At 38.4% G+C, this 21,358-nt stretch overlaps 2 protein-coding genes and 1 long non-coding RNA gene across 3 annotated transcripts; 1 reads left to right on the top strand and 2 right to left on the bottom strand.

The window, feature by feature from the left end:
* Positions 1 to 593: 593 nt before the first annotated feature.
* LOC148720743 (uncharacterized) lies at positions 594 to 3,662 on the bottom strand. Its single transcript, XR_015993046.1, has 2 exons — positions 2,952 to 3,662; positions 594 to 2,096 (listed from the first exon to the last, which is right to left on the bottom strand). It is a non-coding gene; the product is annotated as an uncharacterized LOC148720743 (long non-coding RNA).
* A 4,557-nt stretch (positions 3,663 to 8,219) lies between these two features.
* Positions 8,220 to 18,765, top strand: LOC111343004 (uncharacterized). The gene is made up of 2 exons (XM_022950133.2): positions 8,220 to 9,279; positions 18,152 to 18,765. The coding sequence occupies exon 1, from the start codon at positions 8,515 to 8,517 to the stop codon at positions 9,265 to 9,267; it is 753 nt and encodes a 250-aa protein (XP_022805868.2). The 5' UTR covers positions 8,220 to 8,514; the 3' UTR covers positions 9,268 to 9,279; positions 18,152 to 18,765.
* Positions 13,736 to 15,990, bottom strand: LOC111342995 (uncharacterized). The gene has a single exon (XM_022950122.2). It carries the CDS (start codon positions 15,404 to 15,406, stop codon positions 14,411 to 14,413), a length of 996 nt encoding a protein of 331 aa, XP_022805857.2. The 5' UTR covers positions 15,407 to 15,990; the 3' UTR covers positions 13,736 to 14,410.
* Positions 18,766 to 21,358: the final 2,593 nt, after the last annotated feature.

The raw sequence follows: 21,358 nt of genomic DNA, 5'->3' as shown, positions 1-21,358 counted from the left end.
CGTTGCGTGACGAGACTAAAAACGGCTGCGAGAGAGACTAAGGGGGAGGGGGAGTGAAAAAATTTTAGTTTTGGCACATTGAAATTTACCTGACTCTCCCCCCCTCCCAGGCTGGTATACTAATGATCTTCCCCCCACCTCCCCCCCCCCCTCATTGGCAATCAGTTTTCCAGAATCCCATATTTATATTCTATTAGCGACTACTGATCTCCCCTCGGCATCCCCTTAAACCATGTCATCACTCCCGTGAAAATTCCCTGACCCTCCCTTCCCAGACGATAAGTAATGAATGGGACCTAATTTTCATTCGCCAGGTGTCATTCCAATAGAAAGAAAAACAAGGACATATTTCTTGTTGATTGTGGGCGCTACGTACGGTTTCAACCTTAGCTCAGCCCATAGATACATAGATAAGAACAACATAATTCAGCCTCTAACTTTCATTCCCAGATACGGCGAATGCTCGAATGGCTACCCAGACTTGATAAATGCCGAGACCTCGAGATTGAGATTGGGTAACGGCAGCTTTGCAACTTTTTTCTTATCATAACCACTGCTATAAACATGGAAATTTCCTTTCTCGTGATTAATGCGTTCTTTTTTTTTTTTTTTTTTTTGCCATACATCAGATGCTAAATCCCAACATTTTCAAAGAACGGTGAAAAATTAACGTGTATAATAGGCTTCTTATTTAGTAATCAAATCAACCTCTTTGTCACGATGGCTAAGTAAGGTCTTTAAAACCATTGAATTCCAAACTAAAACAGCAGCCTGGAGATTACTCATATATATCTTAAATAGCATTTGCCTCTTGGCTAAAGTTCACTGCGATTCGCTTGCAGAACAATAGACTGCTCTTTCTACCTATTCCTTTCTATTTTCTTTTGATTTTTGGAGGGAAGACACAAGGAACGAAAAATTTACAGAAAAAAAAAAAGAAAAAACATTGTAAAAAGATCCTTGGTTCTTTTTCGTTGTTTTCATTTGCGTTTGTAAATTGTTTTGCAGTTCAATGGATATGAGATAACCAGGCAGCTTAGATATAATTGCATTTAATTACTTCAATTATTTCTCTTTCCACAACTCTCATAAATTGTTTTGAATAAAGTAGTTACTCATTCATCAATTAACACATTGCAGTTACTCATTTCTTGTTCGGAAAGCGTATGATGAACATGAAATTTTTTTAGAGGGTACAGTCCGCATAGACCCTCCATATTGATATTTAGACATCAACCACATAATTTTAGACTTCCTTAAGTGTTCTCTTTTGATGCCAAGACCTTCAATGACTCATGCATTTCTGATCTCCAACACTCAAACCAATCAAAATATTTCCGATATGTGATGATATCACTCCTCACACTCTAAATACACAGATTTACTTCGGTGACAATTAAAAAGAAGGAAATAATGTCTTTGGTAAACTCACATCCTGGAGTAACTTATCCAATCTATCTGTCCATGGGAGCAAGCCACCAAACGTGAGTGCGTACAAGCCCGACTCTCGTGGTCTGTATTACTTGCTATACTCAAACTGCTCTTTTGTTGACCAATTATCATTGCAAATCCATGCACCAAATGTAACTAGAGTCGGCAAAACTTAACCACCATTGACGAAAAGAAGAAACTACTAACATCTATCAGATATATAGATCACACCAGCTTGACTTGGTGAAATCATGAAATCATTACAAATTAATGCAAAGTTTAAAGCTTAATTATAAACGCACACTTGATCTTAACGTTAACACGAATCTCGTTCATCCTGGATGGCGGAAGTAATAAACAAGGGGAACTGCTATCACAGCAGGCTATTGTCTCATCGTAGAGACCTGTCACATTTTTATTTATTTGAAAAACATAAAGCCACTCTGATAGTAACTGAGCTACATTTAAAACTTAATATCTACAATGAATTGATTCTCATCAGAAAACTTACATACGCTTCATAGTTTAAGTCTGTTTGAGACAAAACGCCTCAATACTTGGAAGTAGCACATGTCTTGAATATAATCTCAGTAACGAAGGAGTCGTCCATTCCCAAACTCGATTTTTTTTTTGTTTTTTCGTTTTGTTTTGTATTGCTTACAGACCTGCAGCAAAAAGGTAAGAATATTTATATTGAACAGTCTTTGCATTTACAATGATCACGTAGGTAGAATGAAATTACTGTACATTCTTATCTTTCTCAAAGTGCAACAACGTTTTTATCTAACTAACTAAATATCAGCAAGCGTGTCACTTAAAGGCGATGAACAAGCGTAAATTGATGATTTAATTACTTTTACAGTGCGTCCGAACGCAACTTTATTATTAGGATCTCTGTCATCTGTGGTTATTTTTTTCATTTCTTATCGTAGCTCCAAGTAGAAAACAGCACTCATAAAAAGTTGACAACTTTGAAATGCTCTTTCCATGCAAACATTCTGTTAGCGTTAATTTCAATGATAGTTACTAGCTGAAAATATTCGGAAAACGTTTCTCCATCCACCCCTTTCTAACAACTTAACTTAAACGAGGATTATAGATTACCGACTTGTGGTTGAGACATTCTCGTCTTTCAGTTTTAGTATGTGTTTGTCTCGCCGGACATGCATAGCACACATAATTCAAGTCATCGAAGCAACGATTTAAGAAGTAACAAGGGATGAAATAAACAGATGATATATCATAAATACCGTGCCCATGCCGTAGATGCAAAGGGTCGACAGATAATCTTGTTTGTCGCCAGAGCGGAAACAATTTTACCCGAAACTTTGTCGATAAACATCCTCATGAATTAAAGAGAACAGCGTGGAGATACTGGCCATCTCTTGCCTCAACTTATGGAGGTTTTTCAAATGGAAATGTAGATTGCTAGACGTCCATAACAAGTAGCAACGAGTTCAGAAAAAAAACTAAAAAAATAAAAAAGTATCTTCCTAGAAGGAGTTCTTACTTTGCTATACCTTCAAATCAAAGGTCCGTTGAACAGAGTGTTGTTGTGGGAAGCTCTTGAAAGCTTTCAGCATCCAGTTTAGTGCTGAAAGGATGGTCCAATGCCTCATTTGTTGAAGAGCACTGAAAGCGCCTCACATGTGGTACTGACTTGCTTCTACCCTGACGACGTTTTCTTGCGATTTCTGCCATGTCTATGATTTGCGCTTCCACTTTACTGAAACTTTTTTCTATATCAGGAGTCGCCTTACCGCTGCAAGAGGAAGTTTCGCTGGACGCTGAGCTGATATTGAAAGAACTAGATCGACGCCTAGGTATTATTCCAAACTTTAACTTCTCCATTACAGTTTCTCGCAGAGATCGTAGATTGCGAAGTAAGAGGCTTTTTGAGTACACTTTGACCCGTGTGTTGCGCCTAAAAAAAACGTCTATTTATCATGTGATTACACTAAGCTTTAAAACTCGCTGATTGGTGTGTTATGTGGCGATGTGCTGTATTATTTGACGCTAATTGCAGCCTTAAGCCGGGAATCCAAACACTCCGACAAGTGCTGATCAATAAAACACTTGAAAGATGTACCGATAACCTTGCGCTAAAATTGCATTGTTATTTACACTCGGCTGCTAATAAAGGAATGCCAAAGATGCAAAGATGTAAAGAAGATCGTCGAATGTTCAATCACTTTCATGGATTTAACCTTCAGTTAAAGAATTTTAGTCTGGAGTGCTCCATCTACGATCATATCCTTGTTTACAACATTAAGGCATTCGGATTTCCCAAGGGTCCTATTAAAACCATTAAATGACCTGAGAACGTGACCAAAATAGACGTTTGACATTTGGGACGTTTCCTCTATCCACTGGTAACTCTAAACTTGCAATTGTTCTGAAAATAACTTTGGCTAAAGTAATTTTGTCTTAAGCCAGTACTTTGGTACGTATATAGAAACAATAGACAATTACTGTAAAAACGCTTTGAAAAGTTAAAGCTTTTGTGTACATTTGAAGGGAAAATCATACCGGCCTGATAATGGCTAACAAAACAGATATCAGTTCCTATGACGACTACGGAAAGTTATTTTTACTCACTGTCACAGTCAAGTCATATGGATCGGTATGTTTCCGTAGGAATTGCGCTCGTGTGTTCGACTTTAGGATTTTGATAGGAAGCATCTCAAACTTGACAATCAAGCTTGTAGGTTGGGGCCTCTATGTGATCCTAGATCGCTTTTGCGATTTTATCTGGCTCTTTTCCGGAGAGTTTTTGTACAATCGATGATCAAAATATACTCCAAAGTGAAAAAAAAAAGAGTTCGCTTAGACACGTTTCCTCACATGACTGACAAATAACAACGATGGTTACATGTGTCTGTAGAGATAGATGGATGTCCTAGACCAACGATTAAGTTGGATATGCAACAGCGGCTGAAATGGCTATTCAAGCCAACTCTAGGGGCGAGGAGGGGCCGGGGAGGGAAACGGGGGGGGAGGTCAGTCTTTCGCAAAAGTGATGACTTAAGCTGGGTGATTGCTAGTTAAACTTTAATAATATCTTTCTCCAGTGAGAAAGTTATCGCCTTGGACCTTAACTCTTAGCATATATCCCGCATTTTTAAAATCTTGTAAGTAATGACTTTCTTGAATCTATTTTCTGCATGCTCAGTTGGAGCATCATATAAAACGTCGAATGCAAATTTATGTCGCATGATTGCTTTTGAACCTAGTTCCAGGTCTATCCATTTTTTCTTTTCACTTTCTGTAACATTTTTCCCAATGATCTTCACTCGTCCCCTCAGTTTCTTCTTTCCCCCAGGGGTGGGTCCTTCACATGGCAGCCTTTAATATGCCATTGGGTTCCATAAGCATTGAATACCTGTACTGAAGAGATAATCTCTGTGCGTGGTTATCAGTTATCTATTGAATTGAACTTTCTAACCTATGATAAGAAGATATATTTACCTAAAGAGGCTGATTGTTTTTAGCCGTCTGTACCAGTGATAACAACGACGTTTCAAAACTAATCATTTTCATCATAAAGGATGTTTTTGCCCTCATAGAGATACGTGAAGTGCTTTTCACGTCTGTAATATCTGCATTTACCGAGGGAGAAACCAGTCTTGCCAAAAATGTTACCTTCCAAACTGAGAAAGATCAATTAAATAGATGGGAGGATGCTTGGACACAGAGAACAGCGAGTGCGGTTGCAAACTGAATGAACAAGTAGTTTCTTTCACGAGTCACCGACGGCGATGAAGCCTTTAGTAATACTGTTGCGACATGGCGCAAAGTGGACCAAATCAAACAGCTTTCCTTGATACTACACATTGGTTTTCTTGTGTCAAAAACGAATAGCAGGCTACGTAATTATGATCAGTATATTGTAGGCAATAGGACATAAAAACCTAGCTAAATATTGTTGAATCAATATCATTTGCACTGCACTCTCTTTCTAAACTTTCTTATCGTTTTGTTCTGAGAATATCCTCTTTGCAAAAGCGACGCACAAATCTGCTGAACATGCAATATTAAGATAAAAATCCTTCTATACCAATGCCAGGTTTATGCATCAAGAATAAAAGTAATAGAGGAGATATTGTGATAAACGTGTTAAAGGATTCGACCAGCCTAAGATTTTTTGTAAATGAAAAAGAAAAGATGGTAAGTTTTGAGCTCGATAATAAGAACGGGAAAGATTTCTTTCGTCTTGTCACGAGCGTGGGACAAAAAAAAAACTCTTCTCTTAAATACTCATGAGAAGTCGAACCTCAGACCTTCGGAGTTCGAGGTTTCGATGCTCTACCCTGAACCACAGAGAATATATAGTGAGTTTAGCTCATTACGAAGTTCATAAATGACTGTATCCTGCATGCTGTAGGGATCGGCAATTTCGATAGCGTCAACCTTAGAGTTGTTACAGAAAAATTGACAACAAAGTCATAAGTTTGACTCGACTCATGAACATGAGCTCAAACTCAAGAACTGATGAACCTAGTTGATATTTAATCATAATTGAAAAATAACGGTCTCATTAATAAAAGGAACACACTTTTGAGTTAATTAACATTAAACTCAAAATAAAGGTCTTTTAATGGTTCATCACGTTGCCGTGCTGACTTCTTTCGTCGGCAGTGTTGTTTATCAAAACATTGCTCAAAACTGTGAAGGAATCCACTTTCGACTTAACGTTGACGCGATCATCTGAGGATGAGTGGGTGATAGTTATGACATCACTGAATTTAAAGCTTCCTTCAAGGACATAAAAACCTTCCCTTCATAGGCACGCAATATAATAATATAAGATAATAATAGGTGAAGCAATATAACATCATTATGGATGCCCTCGGGGGGTGGTCACGGGAGCTGTGTGTCATGATGCGCGAGCTGGTGGGAGACAGAAGCACAGACGTACTGCGAAAGATGCAGAGGGCAGTGCTCTCGGGAACGCTGAATATTGCCCGGACTTTCAAGGTGGCAGTTTGAGTTCCTGTTAGAAGGAGGACCGTAGACACAACGGAAAAGCTTTTTAGTTAATCTACATTTATTTTTTACTCCATGGCTCACACGTTACGGTTTTTGCCCTGTGCTGTCTGATTAGAATGTAGCATTCAGTTGATTTCTCTGCGACATAATGATAATAAAGGAATAACTTAATCAAAGTAAAACCAAAAATACCAATAGCTATGTTTGAAATTTCAGAAGATATTGATCGTCCCTTAGAAGAACCAATCCAGACTACGATGAGTCGGCCGTATCTGCAGACTCATAACCCACAAAGGAAAAAAAAACAAAAAAAACAAAGGAAACAAAACAAATTAACGGTCGTTAACAAACAAATGCACAATTAGAAGAGTAGAATTGTAGCCATAATATGCACATGAATCACAGCGCTGTTAGTATGTCACGATTCAGCTTATCATATTAAATTTCCGTGAGATCTGATCAGGATTTGTAGCTGTCCCAATTTTTTTTTAATTGATCTTAAAGAACTCGTATGTGTTGTTTACCGCTTTTTCCCACGCCTCAAGCAATAAATGTGATGCTCAGATAAAGCTGCTGGAAGTATTTCGACTAAATGCCAAAATACACGGAAAAAATAATAGTGAAATAATAAATCCCCCAGTCGATGGTTTAATATACGCGCGGAAATTTAGCTCGTTGTTCGTATTTTCCTCACCCCTAACAACAGGGTTCGGGAAAAAAAAAATGCAACTCGCAAACTATCCGCGCATATCGAATAAGCTGTTTTATTACCTCGTTGCTGGACAATTATTGGCATTATTGCGAGAGTTCAAATGCTAAATTGCTAACATAATACAAAATATTACAATCTCGTGCACAATATTTTTATTGGCAATCTTCTGCTTAAGGTAAGCTTGCTTAAGCCGTGACTATGGTGTTATTCTAAAGTTTTCATTGAAAGCTTAAGAATGATTTTCCACGATGCTAAAAATTCGAAAATCGTAGGCGGGCCATGCAAGTCGTGACTACGTTTTCCCTTTATCTCCATCTGTTTCGCAATAATACTCAAACTGCGACTTAAGAAGACACGAAATACGTCATAAGGAGTCAAAATTAGTCTTCGTGCAGTAAGATTCCTGTACGCGAATTTAGAAATGGTGACCTGACCAGCTTAAATCAATGACAGGGCGGTTGTGATCTACTTAAGCTTCCTGCGTAAACCAGGTATCCGCTTAGATAGTTTGGTTTAGTCAATTGTGTTGATAATTTGAATTGGCCATTTTCAGTGCCTGACTTAAGGCTAGTGATTGAAAGATCAGCTTTAGAATCCTTTTATAAAATGGCCAACTCACATCATCAACTCAGTGATTAAAACCAAATTATCTAGTAAACCTCCGCTGACGCAGCACCACAGTTTCTTCTGAAACTTAGCGCCTTATTCTAAGGTATCAATCAAATGCAACCATTACATCTAAATTACGGCTAACTACACCCATATTAGCACAATGGTTATTGATATATTATACTAGCCCATGTTTTGTCAATTGTAGAAAGAAATAAAACTTGATGGAGAGTCTAAGAGGGTAAATTGTTATCGTTTGACGTTTATCCACGTTTTGTAATTAGCTGCTGCTAATGGGGCTGTAGTCGTTGTGATCACTAGTTTGCAGTTTAACTCCTTTGCTAAAAAAACAAAACAAAACAAGAGTGTTCTTCTCTTCTTCATTTTCAACAACAACATACGTTTGCATTCGTGGTTATTGACCTAACAATTGACTGTCAATCCTTTTGAACTAAAATGAAAACAGAAAGATGGCTGGTTTCGCCTTGCAATTCCGTGATGTAAAAGCAAATCAACTCGTCCACTTGACCCCATAACAGCGTCAAAAAGTGCGGATTGTTTGTGTACAGGAAGGCAGGCGTTGTTCGGAAATCGAAAAGGAAATTTGGGTTATCTATCGCACGCGTAGATATTTGCGTGACTTTCACCATGTGACTTGAATTTCATTTTCCTTAAATAACTGAATTAAGTCAAAGGTATACTAGCATCACCTATTGCTGAGTTCATCAGATGGTGCTTTCCTTCGGTGATTCCGTCGTATTACCACGTCAAAAATGGCCACAGTACGACACAAAATGCGTAAAAGGAGAGATGGTCCTATTTGTTTGAAAGATATTTCTATGCAACAGGAGATTGGAGGGTCAGCTGAAAACATTGCTCGCGCTAAGTTTGAGAACTGTCCTTCTGTTGGCCAAAATGGAGAGGACCTTCGAAGAACCAGATCATTCTCTCTGCCGAGAATGTTAAAGAAACCAAACGACACACAAACCTTACTTCAGATCCTGTTGGGAACAAAAACCCGGCTGAAGAAAAGTAACTCGAATTGCGCTACTTTGTTTACAAATACTGAGAAAGATAAAGGGTTAAACCAAGAAGCCAATTGCACAAAGGTTAGCGTGCCGCCTTCCCAGATTGACGACTCAAAATTAAAGCAAAATAACTTTGTAATTCCTACAATATACATTCAACCACCTGAAGAAGTGGACAGAGCTTCTCACTTAACGCATCCAATCATAACGCTCGAGCAAGCGGACACAACACAACAGCTGGCAAACGATCAAACGCAAGATTCAATGGAGGATCCCAAACAGGCTTCAACTTTGAGCCGCTCTGAAACAACCACGACAACTGCTAAGAGAGAAAACAAAACGACACCGCGAAGAAAGAGAAGTTTCTCATGGAGCGACATTTATACCATCGGGAACTTGAGGATTAGTCCTTCGGAGGTAATGAAAGGTAGTAGTTCGTGGAGTGACTTCCTCAACTCGGCAGCGAGAGAAACAGACCTGTGTTCAACTGATCTGTAGGAGGACAATGAGGTCAGTACAAACTTTAATAGTACTCGATAACTTTTAATTCATGTTAAAAGGGACAAATAACAAATAGTTTATAGAAATTTCTGTTTGTTAGAACTTAGCTAATCGCTAATTAGCATCGCCATCAAAATTTGTCAATCACCGTTTCCTGTAAGTTATCCACTTATTAAAAAATAGTCATTATTGTTTACCATACGAATGCTATAATCCTACAGACAAACAAAACCTGATTGTATTCGAAATTGTTTTCATTCTTTTACAAAAAAGTGTGAAAGCTTATCAATCTCGATGGGCCAGCTTCCCTTAAATTGACACTGATACGTACTTCTTTCTTACGAGGGGAGTTTACTTCAGTTCTAATTTAAAAAAAAAATACTGCTGAAAGAAAGAGGAGTTACTTTGCGGTCATAAATGCTGTCTTACGTCTGTGTAAGCGAAAGCGACAATCACGAAAAGAAGAATTTTTTTATCTAAAAGGAGAATACTGAATAACCTCCATACTTTATATTCAGTTGAAATGATTTCATCAAAGCTGGAAGTAATTTTTTAGCTAAAATTCGATATGACAGAACCTCAGAGTGTAACATTGAAATACAGACGTCATGTTAAAAGATCTTTCTCAGACACCGCGGTCTGTCGAGTCATTTCAAATATGTACGTCTCCTACCGGGTTTACCTTTCCCGTACACTTCATAGTGATACCAAATTAAAGACAAGTTCAATTCTTTGTAAAGATTAACTCGATATCCAATTAATCTTGGTGAGAATAGACATCATCTTAAAAAAAAACAACAACAACAAAAAAACAAAATTGCCAGACATAAAAACTTTGAAGAACAACGTTTCAAGGTGCGGGCTACTAAGCAAAATTTAAGTCCCCATTTGAAGATAAATACGTTTATTCGGAAGAGAATCAAACGAGGCGTGTGCGGGGTGTTTTCTGCATTTGAATAACATCATCTCGGTGTTAAGCTCTCTCTCTTTCTCCCTAATATCCCTTATCTCTAATACTACATTCTTGATAACCATTTTCTCTCAAACCCTTCTTCTTCATTAATTATTAGTGGCCCTCCCTTTAACATCACTCTCTCTTCTTCCTTCTTCGACTGATGGCCTTGCTTCCTCTAGCCTTTCATTACCCCTGCCCTCTTTCTAGACAACTCCACCACCTCGACTATGGTGACCGCGATCAGATCTCTTCCTCTATCTAAAGGCAATATATAAGTAAATGACGTTCAGAGAACTTATTTTTCACTAATCTACAGATCCTCCTACTGAAAATGTTAACTTTTTTGAGTGGTAAATTACAAAATCGATTTTCAAGTGAAACTGGTGCTTTGTTTAAATACACGTACTTGAGATAGCAATTTCAGCTATATACGATAGCTGATGTATCAATATCAAGAGTATGATATCACCGACTATATGATAGCTGATGTATCACGTATCAAGAGTATGATACCACATGATTCCTCTTGAACAGTCCCAACCCTCCTTTTAAGGAGGCCCTCCGACTGCAATAAAGATGAAACTGATACTACTTTGCAAATGACTGGCTCTAACTTGCTATAGACGCATCACTTCTGTAGAGGAAAACATGTCTTTCTCGAGTTAATTAGATCAGTATGTTACGAAGGAAATAGTTACAATCATTGCTACCCTTTTGATAAATTAAATTAGGGATTTATTGTCATAAGCAAAGACTCATTCTCCAGAGTTCTCTTATCTTTACAGACCCAAAGCTTCATTTTAGTTTCTAAATCTTCAGCATTGTAATGAATGTGGTAACTCAAAAATCAGTCTGCTTCTTTTCATGATCAATTCCTATTTTTGTTGCTTGAATTGCATAATGCAAATCACATAAAAAAGAAAAAAACAAAAAAACACCACGAAAAAAAAAAGGTTAAAATCCGATTGGCACGAATCCCAGGCTAACAACATAAGAAACTTATACGTTGTCATGACAACAAAAACAGTTTTAAAGTAAGTCCTGCCTTGGCCTTAGGAATACATGAAAGATACTATGTTCGGTGACAGGTCTCAACGTTTGGATGAGCCTAACAAAAGTTTCTCAGAGATGAGTTTTTATGATGATTTTCACTCAGTATGTCCAAACATCAACCACTGTGATCTGCAACACCACTTTGACCTCAGTCGTATGATCAGCCTACGAAGAGAGACAGGAGTCGATGAAGGAAGAGCAACTTCTCAAGCAAATCATTTCTTCCTCAAAAGCACTTTTGAAGTTTACTAAGTTTCAAAGACTTAGGTGGTGTTGACTCTGCTATGAGTAACTTTAAATGTGAAGATTCAGTCTCCTATTCATAAATATTAGTAGGGACATACATATATCTTATTAACCAAGCGCGAGAGCCGTCCTGGGAGAATATCGGCCCGAGGTCTTGAGAGTACGGACCGAGCGCAGCGAGGTCCGTACAAAAAAGACCGAGGGCCGATATTCTTCCAGTACGGTCCCGAGCAAGTTTGGTTAATAAGAGATTTATTATACGACTGAAGTTCAAAGGGACGCAGGTTCGGTATCATTCGGGACCATTCGGGACAGTGCCCGGTCCAACATTGAGAGAATATTGACCGGCAATAGAGCATTTTGATTGGTTGATTTTAGTTATTGGCCCTCTGACTGCCCGAGTCCTGTAATAAGATCATTTCATCTTATTACGTTTGACTTATATGGAGAATCGTCGCTGGGGCTCATTACCACCACACAACGATCTATATTACATAATCATCCAGAAATAGCCCGCCCTCTCTCTCGTGATCGGCGAGTTATCACTCCGCTTACAGCAGTTGTTTCCGTGCCCCTTTTTAGAGACAGCGAAGTAGCAAACCATTCTCTTTTTAACGATGGCATTAAGGTTAACTTTCGCTAAGACCTGTCCCACCTAAAAATCATGCCAAAATTATAGCCTGTTTTCATTTTGATTCAGTCTCTCATTGGTCAATTTGGTGGGCTTTCATCTTCTCATTGCATAATCCTTCTTACTGAGAGTGTTCTTACGTTTCATATCGAGTTTAATTGACTGATGTATATCACGACAGTACGAATAATTCTGCAGGCGACGTATGAGGATCACAAAACCAATCTGTTGATTTTTGGAAATTAGAGAATTCAAAAGAATTGAAGGGAATTTATATTACGAGAGGCAATGACCCGAAATGAAAGGAGAGGTACTTGAATGGTGAAATACTTTTTTGGTCAAATAACACAATCTTCCCTACCCCCCCCCCCCTCCCCTCGCTCTTGCAAAAAATGATGAAGGCGCAGGAAGAAAAGAACGCGCCATTGAAATTAAGAGTGAATAATGAAAGTCGTAATGTTATGTTTCTTCCACTTTGTCGCTTTCGTTTGGTGACATATGACGTGAGTTTCAATAGCGTTGTTGACATACACAAGCTGTTTACTGCATGCCTAAACGTAGGGCGTAGTGAAATACTCAGACATGCTCATTAAGTGTAACGAAGTCAGGGCTGAACGATGATTGAAAATTTCACCAAAGTCAAACTTGGCGAATGTAAACGTGCAAGCATGCCAACCCTTCGAATCAAGACAGCATATTGTTCTAATCGATATTTTTTCACTAACGTTGTTTACAAAAAGATTGTGCGAAGAACTTCAAAGTCTGACAGTCCAGACATCTACGGGGGGGGGGGGGGCTTTTAAAAGAAAAACCCTTCGCGGCTTCTGCATCCCGTAATCTCTGCCGATCTTCTCCATCCTTGCACCCTTTCAACTACTCTTTCCTCTTTGGTGGGTTTTGCTACCCGAGGAAACTTTTAAAGGTCTCCATCCCATTTAAAGGTAAAATGATGTAGCTCCGTAAAATAATTGAAATATTCAATGGAGGAAATGTGATTTTCTACACTTCTATTGACTCTTAAACGGATCTAATTGTTTCCAGAAGTCTCTCAATCATCCTTGACACCTTTCTATCTAAAGTGATCTATTAAATATGACCAGGGATGTAAGGAGAACCTCCATCTTTATCAGTTTTTATCCTTATGTTATGCTCTGAAGAGTAAATAAGATCAAATTTCTCTTTACGCTATCAGTAAAACAAGGACTTTGCCATGAAGATGTAACAAAGTTCTTGATACTTGAGTCGAAAGAATCCTGCGAAGAATTTATATGTTGAGCACTCTGTGACAAGACCGAGTTTCAAGAATCACAAACCGTGACGAGCGTCACGGCACTTGCAACAAGTTCATTCCGGGATGTTTTCTCTTCACTTTACACCGTGCAAAACTGCAGTTCTTAAATAGAATTTTTCAAAAGACCAGTTGTAACAGCTTAAGACAGTTTTAAAACCACGCTCACTACTTTTGGTATGAAACGTTTCCGCTTCTCTGAGCATGTGAATGTTACAAATTTAGAACCTACAGATGACTGATTTCGCTAAGGAAACCAGGGGTGGTTAATTGATTATTGGCCTCAAACTGCTTTCTAAGTAACATAACAAATGTTTTATTTGTGTACAAGTTTGATCTCTCTTTTAGATGTGTACAAAAGTAAAGGATAAGTTATTTACGACAGGATAACATTTGTCGGCTTAGATAAGCTGAAGATCATGTGATAAGACGTGATCAATTACTCTAAGTAGAAATTTTGTACACGTTGACTGCTTGAATTTTGGTCACTACCTTGACTACCCGCTTAGAAATACATAATACGGTTAGGCAGCGGAAAATAACTCGCGTAGTCGAGGCAAATTTGGCAGTTGTTACTTCTCCAAAGAAGCAAACAGTTCGAGTTGACTGCTGATGCATCATTTATACCCAAAACGGATTAAAACTCCTTGACCCTTTTATTGTCAATAAATTCGGCTCTTTTAGAGCTTTTGCTAATCAAGGATTTTGCCATGCAAACATCCGGATCTAAACATTAATAAATCGCATAAAACTTAATCAAGTTTCAGTTAGAATTCTAAGTAGACCGTCTGTAATCAACCAGAAACTACATCAAAGCTCGCCACAATGTAGACAATAAACAGATTTTCATCCATTTCAAGTCGCACGGGTCAAGTACTAAGGCAATTTCAATGCCGGCCGTACAACCACTTATCTAAGTAACATCCCATATTATTTTCTCGATTTCAAGTGTTGAATGGCAAAACTTTCAAAGCTCCGTTGAACACAGATCTGTCTCAATCATGCCCTGTTCAAATCTAAATCCTTTCAAGGCCATATAGCTTAAGCGTGTTCCATTAGCATGCTCTTCGTTGTTCGAGGAAGAAGTAACAAAAATTTGTGGACAGTTTTTGACTGTGTTATTACCGTTTGTTTCGTTTACATCTTGTGCCATATAATTCTGACTTGGCAACGTTCTAGAAATAGCGTTCCTACTGCTGCGGATGTTGTCCACATTGCCGCTAAACGAATTGCTTCTAGTTCGTACCAGTTTTCGTACAACTGGTTCGCAGCTATCGCTCCTCGTCGCCTCTTTGTTAGCTTGCTTAGCTCCGTGTCTCCAGTTCAACAAACCACTGAAAGACTTACTTCGCTTAGGACGTCTCGGTCGTTTAGGTTTTATCGTCTTGTTGGCGTGTTCCTCGGCTTGCCTCTCTCCAACTGCAACACGATATGTCGCGGAAGACATTTCACAAGATCTTTCCTCGCCCTTTCCGTTCTTGTCGGTTTCATGGCCATCGACATTATTTTCTTTAAGACTTTCCTCGGTGAAATCATTTACTGAGCCACTTTTTCGCTCGATAAATTGCTTAAGATTAAGGTCTTGGTTTGGACGTGAGTATTTTGCTAAATCGGAACGAGCCTTCCGAGAAAGAACTGGTCGTAGAGCAGCTTTGATAGAGCTTCTACGCTCTTTACATTCCACGTCTTCGTCCAATTCATTCCTCGAATGCCGTCTTTGTGTAACTGGTTGCTCAACACCGTTCGGTCCTGAGGCTCCATCATTTTCCAAATTATCCTCGGACAAAGTGTTCTCCGAATGAACGCCCAAGCTGCCCTTAGCTGCTAATTCATCTGTGGAAGAGAACACATCACTATCGCTGCCAGATGGAGATCGATTACGCATCCGAAGCCCAAGTTTAGAAATCTCTTGGCCGAGTCGACGAACTGCGGATGTCATATCTGTACGGTTGTCTTGTTTCATTCTTCAGAATCCATCCAAAAGACAGCCAGATGCTCCACTACAAAAGGCATCTACGCCAATGACCTCGAATAATAACCTAAGTATACAGGTTCTTGTTTATATTGTACACTATTGTGTCTTGGACTGTTTTGTTAAGATTCCGTACTTGATATATCACTCAACCAACAGACTGCAAGTTTTCGAACAGCGAATATCAACTCGAACACCGCGACCCAATCGGTCCCTTTTCCATTTCCGTTACCTGTCCTTAGATCTATCGTTTCGTCGAGATATCTATCGTCTGAATAATTGCCTATTCTAGGCGAAGAGCTTTTTGAGTGTTTTTCAATTGAAGACCAGACAAATGAGACAACGATCACGGCCGGGCCTACAGCTTTTCGTTGTGAATATGGACATTCAATCAGGCAAGACACAAGCTGTGTATTGTGTTTCGTGACGCACGGCCATTTAATAATGCCTGGTGTAGGGTTACAGCCCCTACAAAGGTTCAAGTGACTTCTTTCGTCTTTCGCGTGACCTCGCTCCAGACGCTGCAATCACAACACAGCTGGAAGATATAAATAGCACCTAATTCCATTTAAAGTTGCTGAAATAACTGTTATTGGCGTACGAACGGTAAATCGAAGTCACGCAAAGGAGGATTAACAGTGTGTGACACTTCCTATTCTGTCATAAGGTAATCTTTTAAGAACTCTCTTGAAAGACGTGAAATTATTTCAAAATTTAACCAAGGAGTTTTGATGCAGATTATTCATGTAGGCCGCAACGAAGTATGCATGTAACTGACATTTGGCGCGAAACTGTTTATGATCTGTCATTTCGTTCCTTCGTGGAATTTTGGTTCACTATTGATCGGATCAACGCCGAAAAAAGTCATTGCTGTCATTCTATTTTTTCTTTGCTTTACCAAACTTGCTCAATAAAAATGTATTAATAATTGCGGCAAAAAAAGAACAGTTACCTTCAGTTTTGCAAGGGTTTACATAATCTCATCATAATATTCAAGCCGCAGATCTATCGCGATACGATGATTTGTGTTGCTAACAGACTTATGACACCTTCCCCCTTCGTTTGCACAAGTGCCTCAGAGCCTAGGGGGCACATTCTCACGCATGCCACTCAGGCGCCCGTGATTTCGCGTAGTCGCGCGTCTATTCCCTTGGGACCCAGAAATACTAACACTAGGAAGGGTGGTATTTCTAGTTACAGAGTTTCTGACTCATCGTAACGTTGATGACTGGAATTTGCTCCTAACATAGCTCAGATTGCGGAACTAAGCTCGTGTGTTTTATTAAAGAATTTCCCCTTAAGTACATCCCTTTGCAAAGCCACAAAAACTTGCACTAAGTTTTGGATGAAAAAACAATTTTTAACAAAAACATACCAACTCGCCATCCTGTTCAAAGGAGATTCAAAAGAATCATCACTCATCCGACCGAGAAACTCTAAAACTTCCGCGTTATGCAAAAGCATCCCTACATCCTATCTTATCTCTGACAGAACGCTAATGTTCATGCTAGAAATACTTTGAGGAATACCAGATATCGCAGATAAAGCATCCTATGTCGGATGCAATTATCGAATTTCGGAATTCCTCTTGTTTTTTATTGTCAGCCAAAAAAAGAGAAGGTTCTAGAAAATGAAATACATCCGAGCTGATTCAAACGCTTGGAACGTTACTTTGCCTCGGTGCCATAGTGTCATAACTAAGTGCATCAATTCCTAACTCAATTATCGTGACCTTTAACTCGAATATCAGCTTAAGTGGTCTGTTCAAAAAAAAAGTTTCAAATAGTCTTGATAAAACCTTGGTAATATTCAAGCTGCTCATAAATCCAAAAGATTCAAATTATGAGCATGCATTCATTCTTAGCCTAGTTAATGAACTAGCGATTTCAATTTTACGGCGAAGAGCAGTTCGAATTCCAAGGTTACTGCGCGCCAGTCCGATCCTTATCTGGAACATCTCTCTGCAGTTAGGCCCTCTCTATTGATATCATTTCAGTCATTCTTGATGTCGAGTGCTTTTCAGGGAGCGCTCGAAGTCAAGATAAAATCATTGTCACTGGCCATGGTGTCTAAGCGCCGTTGAAATCTTTATGGCTATCGATGGATACCGCTGATTACCGCGGCGACTCGAAATCTCAAACGACTTAATTCAATGATTGAAGCCTGTAACCGTAACGGTGTACCTTACGGGTACGAGGGATTATAAAATTAATTTCTCAGAAATTCTTCTTCTTTAAATGGGCAATTAATTAGTTCCAGGGGGAAGACTCGAAAAAGTCCATCAGTAGATCTAGATCTCCGTTTATATCATACCTTTGGTCTAAAAAAGGTGTAGCTCCTACCTTGAGGACAATTTTCAAAGAACTGTCATTAGTTCGTGTTTAGTGATTGCTTTGGTTTTCCCTTATTCGTACTGTGACTGGCTTAGAAACCTTACTCTTTTTAACCATGAATTGCAGGGGGGGGGAAGGAAAGGGGGGGAGGGGTGTGTGAAGTCTGAAAACAAAATTTAGGCTTTGACGGTATTTTCAGCCTAATCTCCCACACTGATTGTGTAGCAAATTTGCGATATGACTACATTTTGCTGTACGTGTGACCAACGACTATCACGGCTTAGCATTTTAAAATAAAAACAAACATCCGTTATCTTTTCTAAGCTCAGCATTTTGAGGAGCTGAAATTACAAGTAGTACTGTCCTTACCCAACATTTTTTTTTTTTTTTTTATATCCTATAGGTATTCACCTACTCCTGACGGATACACAGATTGAATGGCACACTGACTAAAGACAGTATTTTGAACATAGGAAATTGGCTCTAAAACGCTAATCTGTGCAAATTAAATCTACAGTTATAGATGGAGTGAAGAACGAGTTGCATATGGATCAAAAATCACCGAATGATTTGACTGAGAAAGCTGGTTCAGCCATACATTTAGCTTAAATTCCTCATGCGCAAATCGAGTTACTGATCCTGCCCATCCTAAATCTTCGCTCTTTACCTGATTATCGATCGATCGATCTCTTACCATCGTAAACTGATATTCTTAGGCCGAGACGTCAAACTGTATAGTTTATCTAGACTTAACGCGCTCGCACACGCTCAAACGTTCGCACGCACGCACGCACGCATGTAGACTTCCAAAAAAAGTGAACTTTTGTAATGTACAAAATGTCCACTATCCCTTGGCAAAACCTTTGACCTACGATCAAGTATTGGAATATGGGAATGTATGCATAGTTTCAGTACAGCAAGGCTGCCCGTATACTTTTGCTTGTTATCGTAACCTTGTGAAAAGAAATTCCTGGTATCTTCAAATATAATAAAGCTGATAGAATAGGCAAACCCTAACTCGCATCTGATATTCTTTGTACTTTTATACACTTGTGTAAGTATTTCATCTCAGACTGACTACAAAAAAAAATATATTAAAAAAAAAAAAAAAAAAAAAAACAGGTGGATTATTCCAGCTGGCATACACTGTCCTCATCACGTCATACCTCCATGGATGTTTTGTTTGACGTCACATCTTAAACCTCTATTTTTATAATCTAGCTCGTAATATCAAATAATTATTGGATTTACCGTTCGTAGTTTAGCGATAATTATCAAAGGCCTCGTTTCTCTTATCTGTTTCAGCCTATGGTTTACTTTGATAATCCAAAATTTTCTCATGATGCCTATCGCGCTCACTGCTCAGTTCCTCGTGTTCTCCCAACATCTTGCGTGACTTTATCGTGCCGTCGCGTCTATAGAGCCACGGAAAATGGGATCGATTGCTCAAGTAGAACCACGGATATGAATAAAAATTCAGCACAACAGATAAAAAAAAAAAAAAAAAAAAAACTCTCTTGCACAAGAGAAAAAACAAATTCACTTACAAAAGTAACCAAAGGTCACTCTGTTTCTTGGAACAGAAGGATGGCGCTCAGCCGATTTGTAATTGTAGATGCTGTATAATCTTTTTTTCCGCCCGATCTAGCGCTCTCAACTCAGAGTCTAATAATTAACTTTCCCTGAAAATGATCTCGGAAAATTTGATACCATATCCAGCTGGTTATTTTTCTAGGTCTCAATTATTTCTCGTTTGGTGGATAATATAATAGCATTATTATTTTAGAGAAGTAGCATGTTAATCACTTCTTGATATTCAAGCGAGTACACACTCCTCACCGAGACAGTCGACATGAAAAATCTACAATGAAGCAGGTAAGCGCCGGACATCCTTTACTGTCACAATAGTTGCATTCTAAAAAAAATAAACAGAACGTTTAACCAATCGTTTTTAACAACAAGTTATTGTATCTCTCAGGTAGTACGCGTGCTTTGATTAGTCAATTTGCACTGAATTAGTACTGTATGGCCAGCTAAATCTTTCCTCTCTATTTGAACCCATAGATATGATAAATATCTTACTGAGCTCAATTTGTCGGCCCGTACTGTAAGTAGGGAAACTCTCTTTTTCCGCTCGGATTTACAGCTTTTGTGCCTCGTTCCTTAACTTACAATACGGACCAAGAAAACGACGTCTGTAATAGGTATTTCCTGTCGCTATCTGTGGTATTAGTCCATTCTTGAGATATAACAGATTGACGTCAATTGCTCATATAAGCGCGTCTTCAAGGTTAAACCGGTACTAAGTCTTTCAGGGTGTATTTTGCTAAGTGGCGATTAGTCCACTGACTCCAGATACTGTTTCAATGAATTAACGATTTTTTTTTTTTTTTTCATGACAAATGAGTTGAAATAACAACATTGTCAATTAATATGCTACAATAACAAGCTCACATTGCCGTGGCTACGTGAGGTAAAATTATTTAGGTCTCAGCTTTTGGAACCCTACAATGCACCAGTGGCCAGTGGTAAATAAGAAATAAAAGTTGTTTCTTGGGCGGTACGAGCACATCGACATGATCAAATACAGATACTGACCAAATTTTCCTTTTCACTGAACTGAATCAAGACATCAAGTTCGTGTCCGTGAGGAATCTTCAATCTTTTTTTTTTTTTATCTATTTTTGAAAATCCGAGCTTAAAATCGGCTCACGTCGTATTAATAAAGAGAATCAATGAGATTAAGATTATAATTCACTGTTGTTATGAGGAAGTTCATTTTTTACTAAACAGCATTAAAGGGAAAAGAATCATTTTTATCTTAAAAGCAAACTTTGTGCCTCGTCGTGTCAGGTTCAATTGTCTCCTCAAGATTGAGTTTGCCTGTCTTTTTTCCCATCCCTCCAAATTTAAATCTTACACTTTCAGAGGGAAATGGAAAGAAAAATATGACAAACGCTATTTTTTTTTTTAAAGAGCATAATTTAGAACTTAAAAAAAAAAAAAAAAAACTGATGAGCTAAGCAAAGTCGGAACTTTGTAATTAATTAATTCAGTTTAATCTATTGTCACCCGTTCTCCCTGCCATTTTTAATTTAAAGGTTTTAAGGTTAACTTTACAGGTTACATTTAGCTATACAATTTCTCAATGGGAATCTCATTAAAAAAAATTGTTTCCAATGTACAACATAACGCTGACTACGACACAATCATTTAAAGATACTGTACAATGCAGGGCTGAGCACTAATACTAGCGTTCCATTTACTGTACACAGTTTCCTAAATGTATAATTGGCATGTGATTATAGAGGGTTCTACAGAGGTAGAATTATGAAAACGTTTGACGAGAAGAGGACAGGGGGTGGCAGTCGTGGAGGATAGATAAGCGTTAAACTTTAGTTAAAATTTCGTTATCTCACTGTAAGTGCTAGCTTAATTAATGCTTGTTGAGTTGCAGTTGCCTCACGATAAAGTAAATATAAAATTATTCAATAAAATCATGCAAATAGGAATAGGATTTTTACCGGGGTAAAATGGTAAAAAAAAAAAAAAAAAATTAAGCCAGTAGGTGAAAAAAATTGACAAATTTTAACTGATTAGGCTTAAAATA

This window comes from Stylophora pistillata, chromosome 11 (assembly GCF_964205215.1).
Source record: "Stylophora pistillata chromosome 11, jaStyPist1.2, whole genome shotgun sequence".
NCBI classification, from domain to species: Eukaryota; Metazoa; Cnidaria; class Anthozoa; order Scleractinia; family Pocilloporidae; genus Stylophora; species Stylophora pistillata.
The sequence above is the reverse complement of the archived record's forward strand: the minus strand, read 5'-3'. Positions and strand labels throughout refer to the sequence as shown.

Bases quoted from the DNA above. Each gene is read 5' to 3' on its own strand.
- LOC111342995 (XM_022950122.2), bottom strand. From the start codon at position 15,406: ATGAAACAAGACAACCGTACAGATATGACATCCGCAGTTCGTCGACTC.
- LOC111343004 (XM_022950133.2), top strand. From the start codon at position 8,515: ATGGCCACAGTACGACACAAAATGCGTAAAAGGAGAGATGGTCCTATT.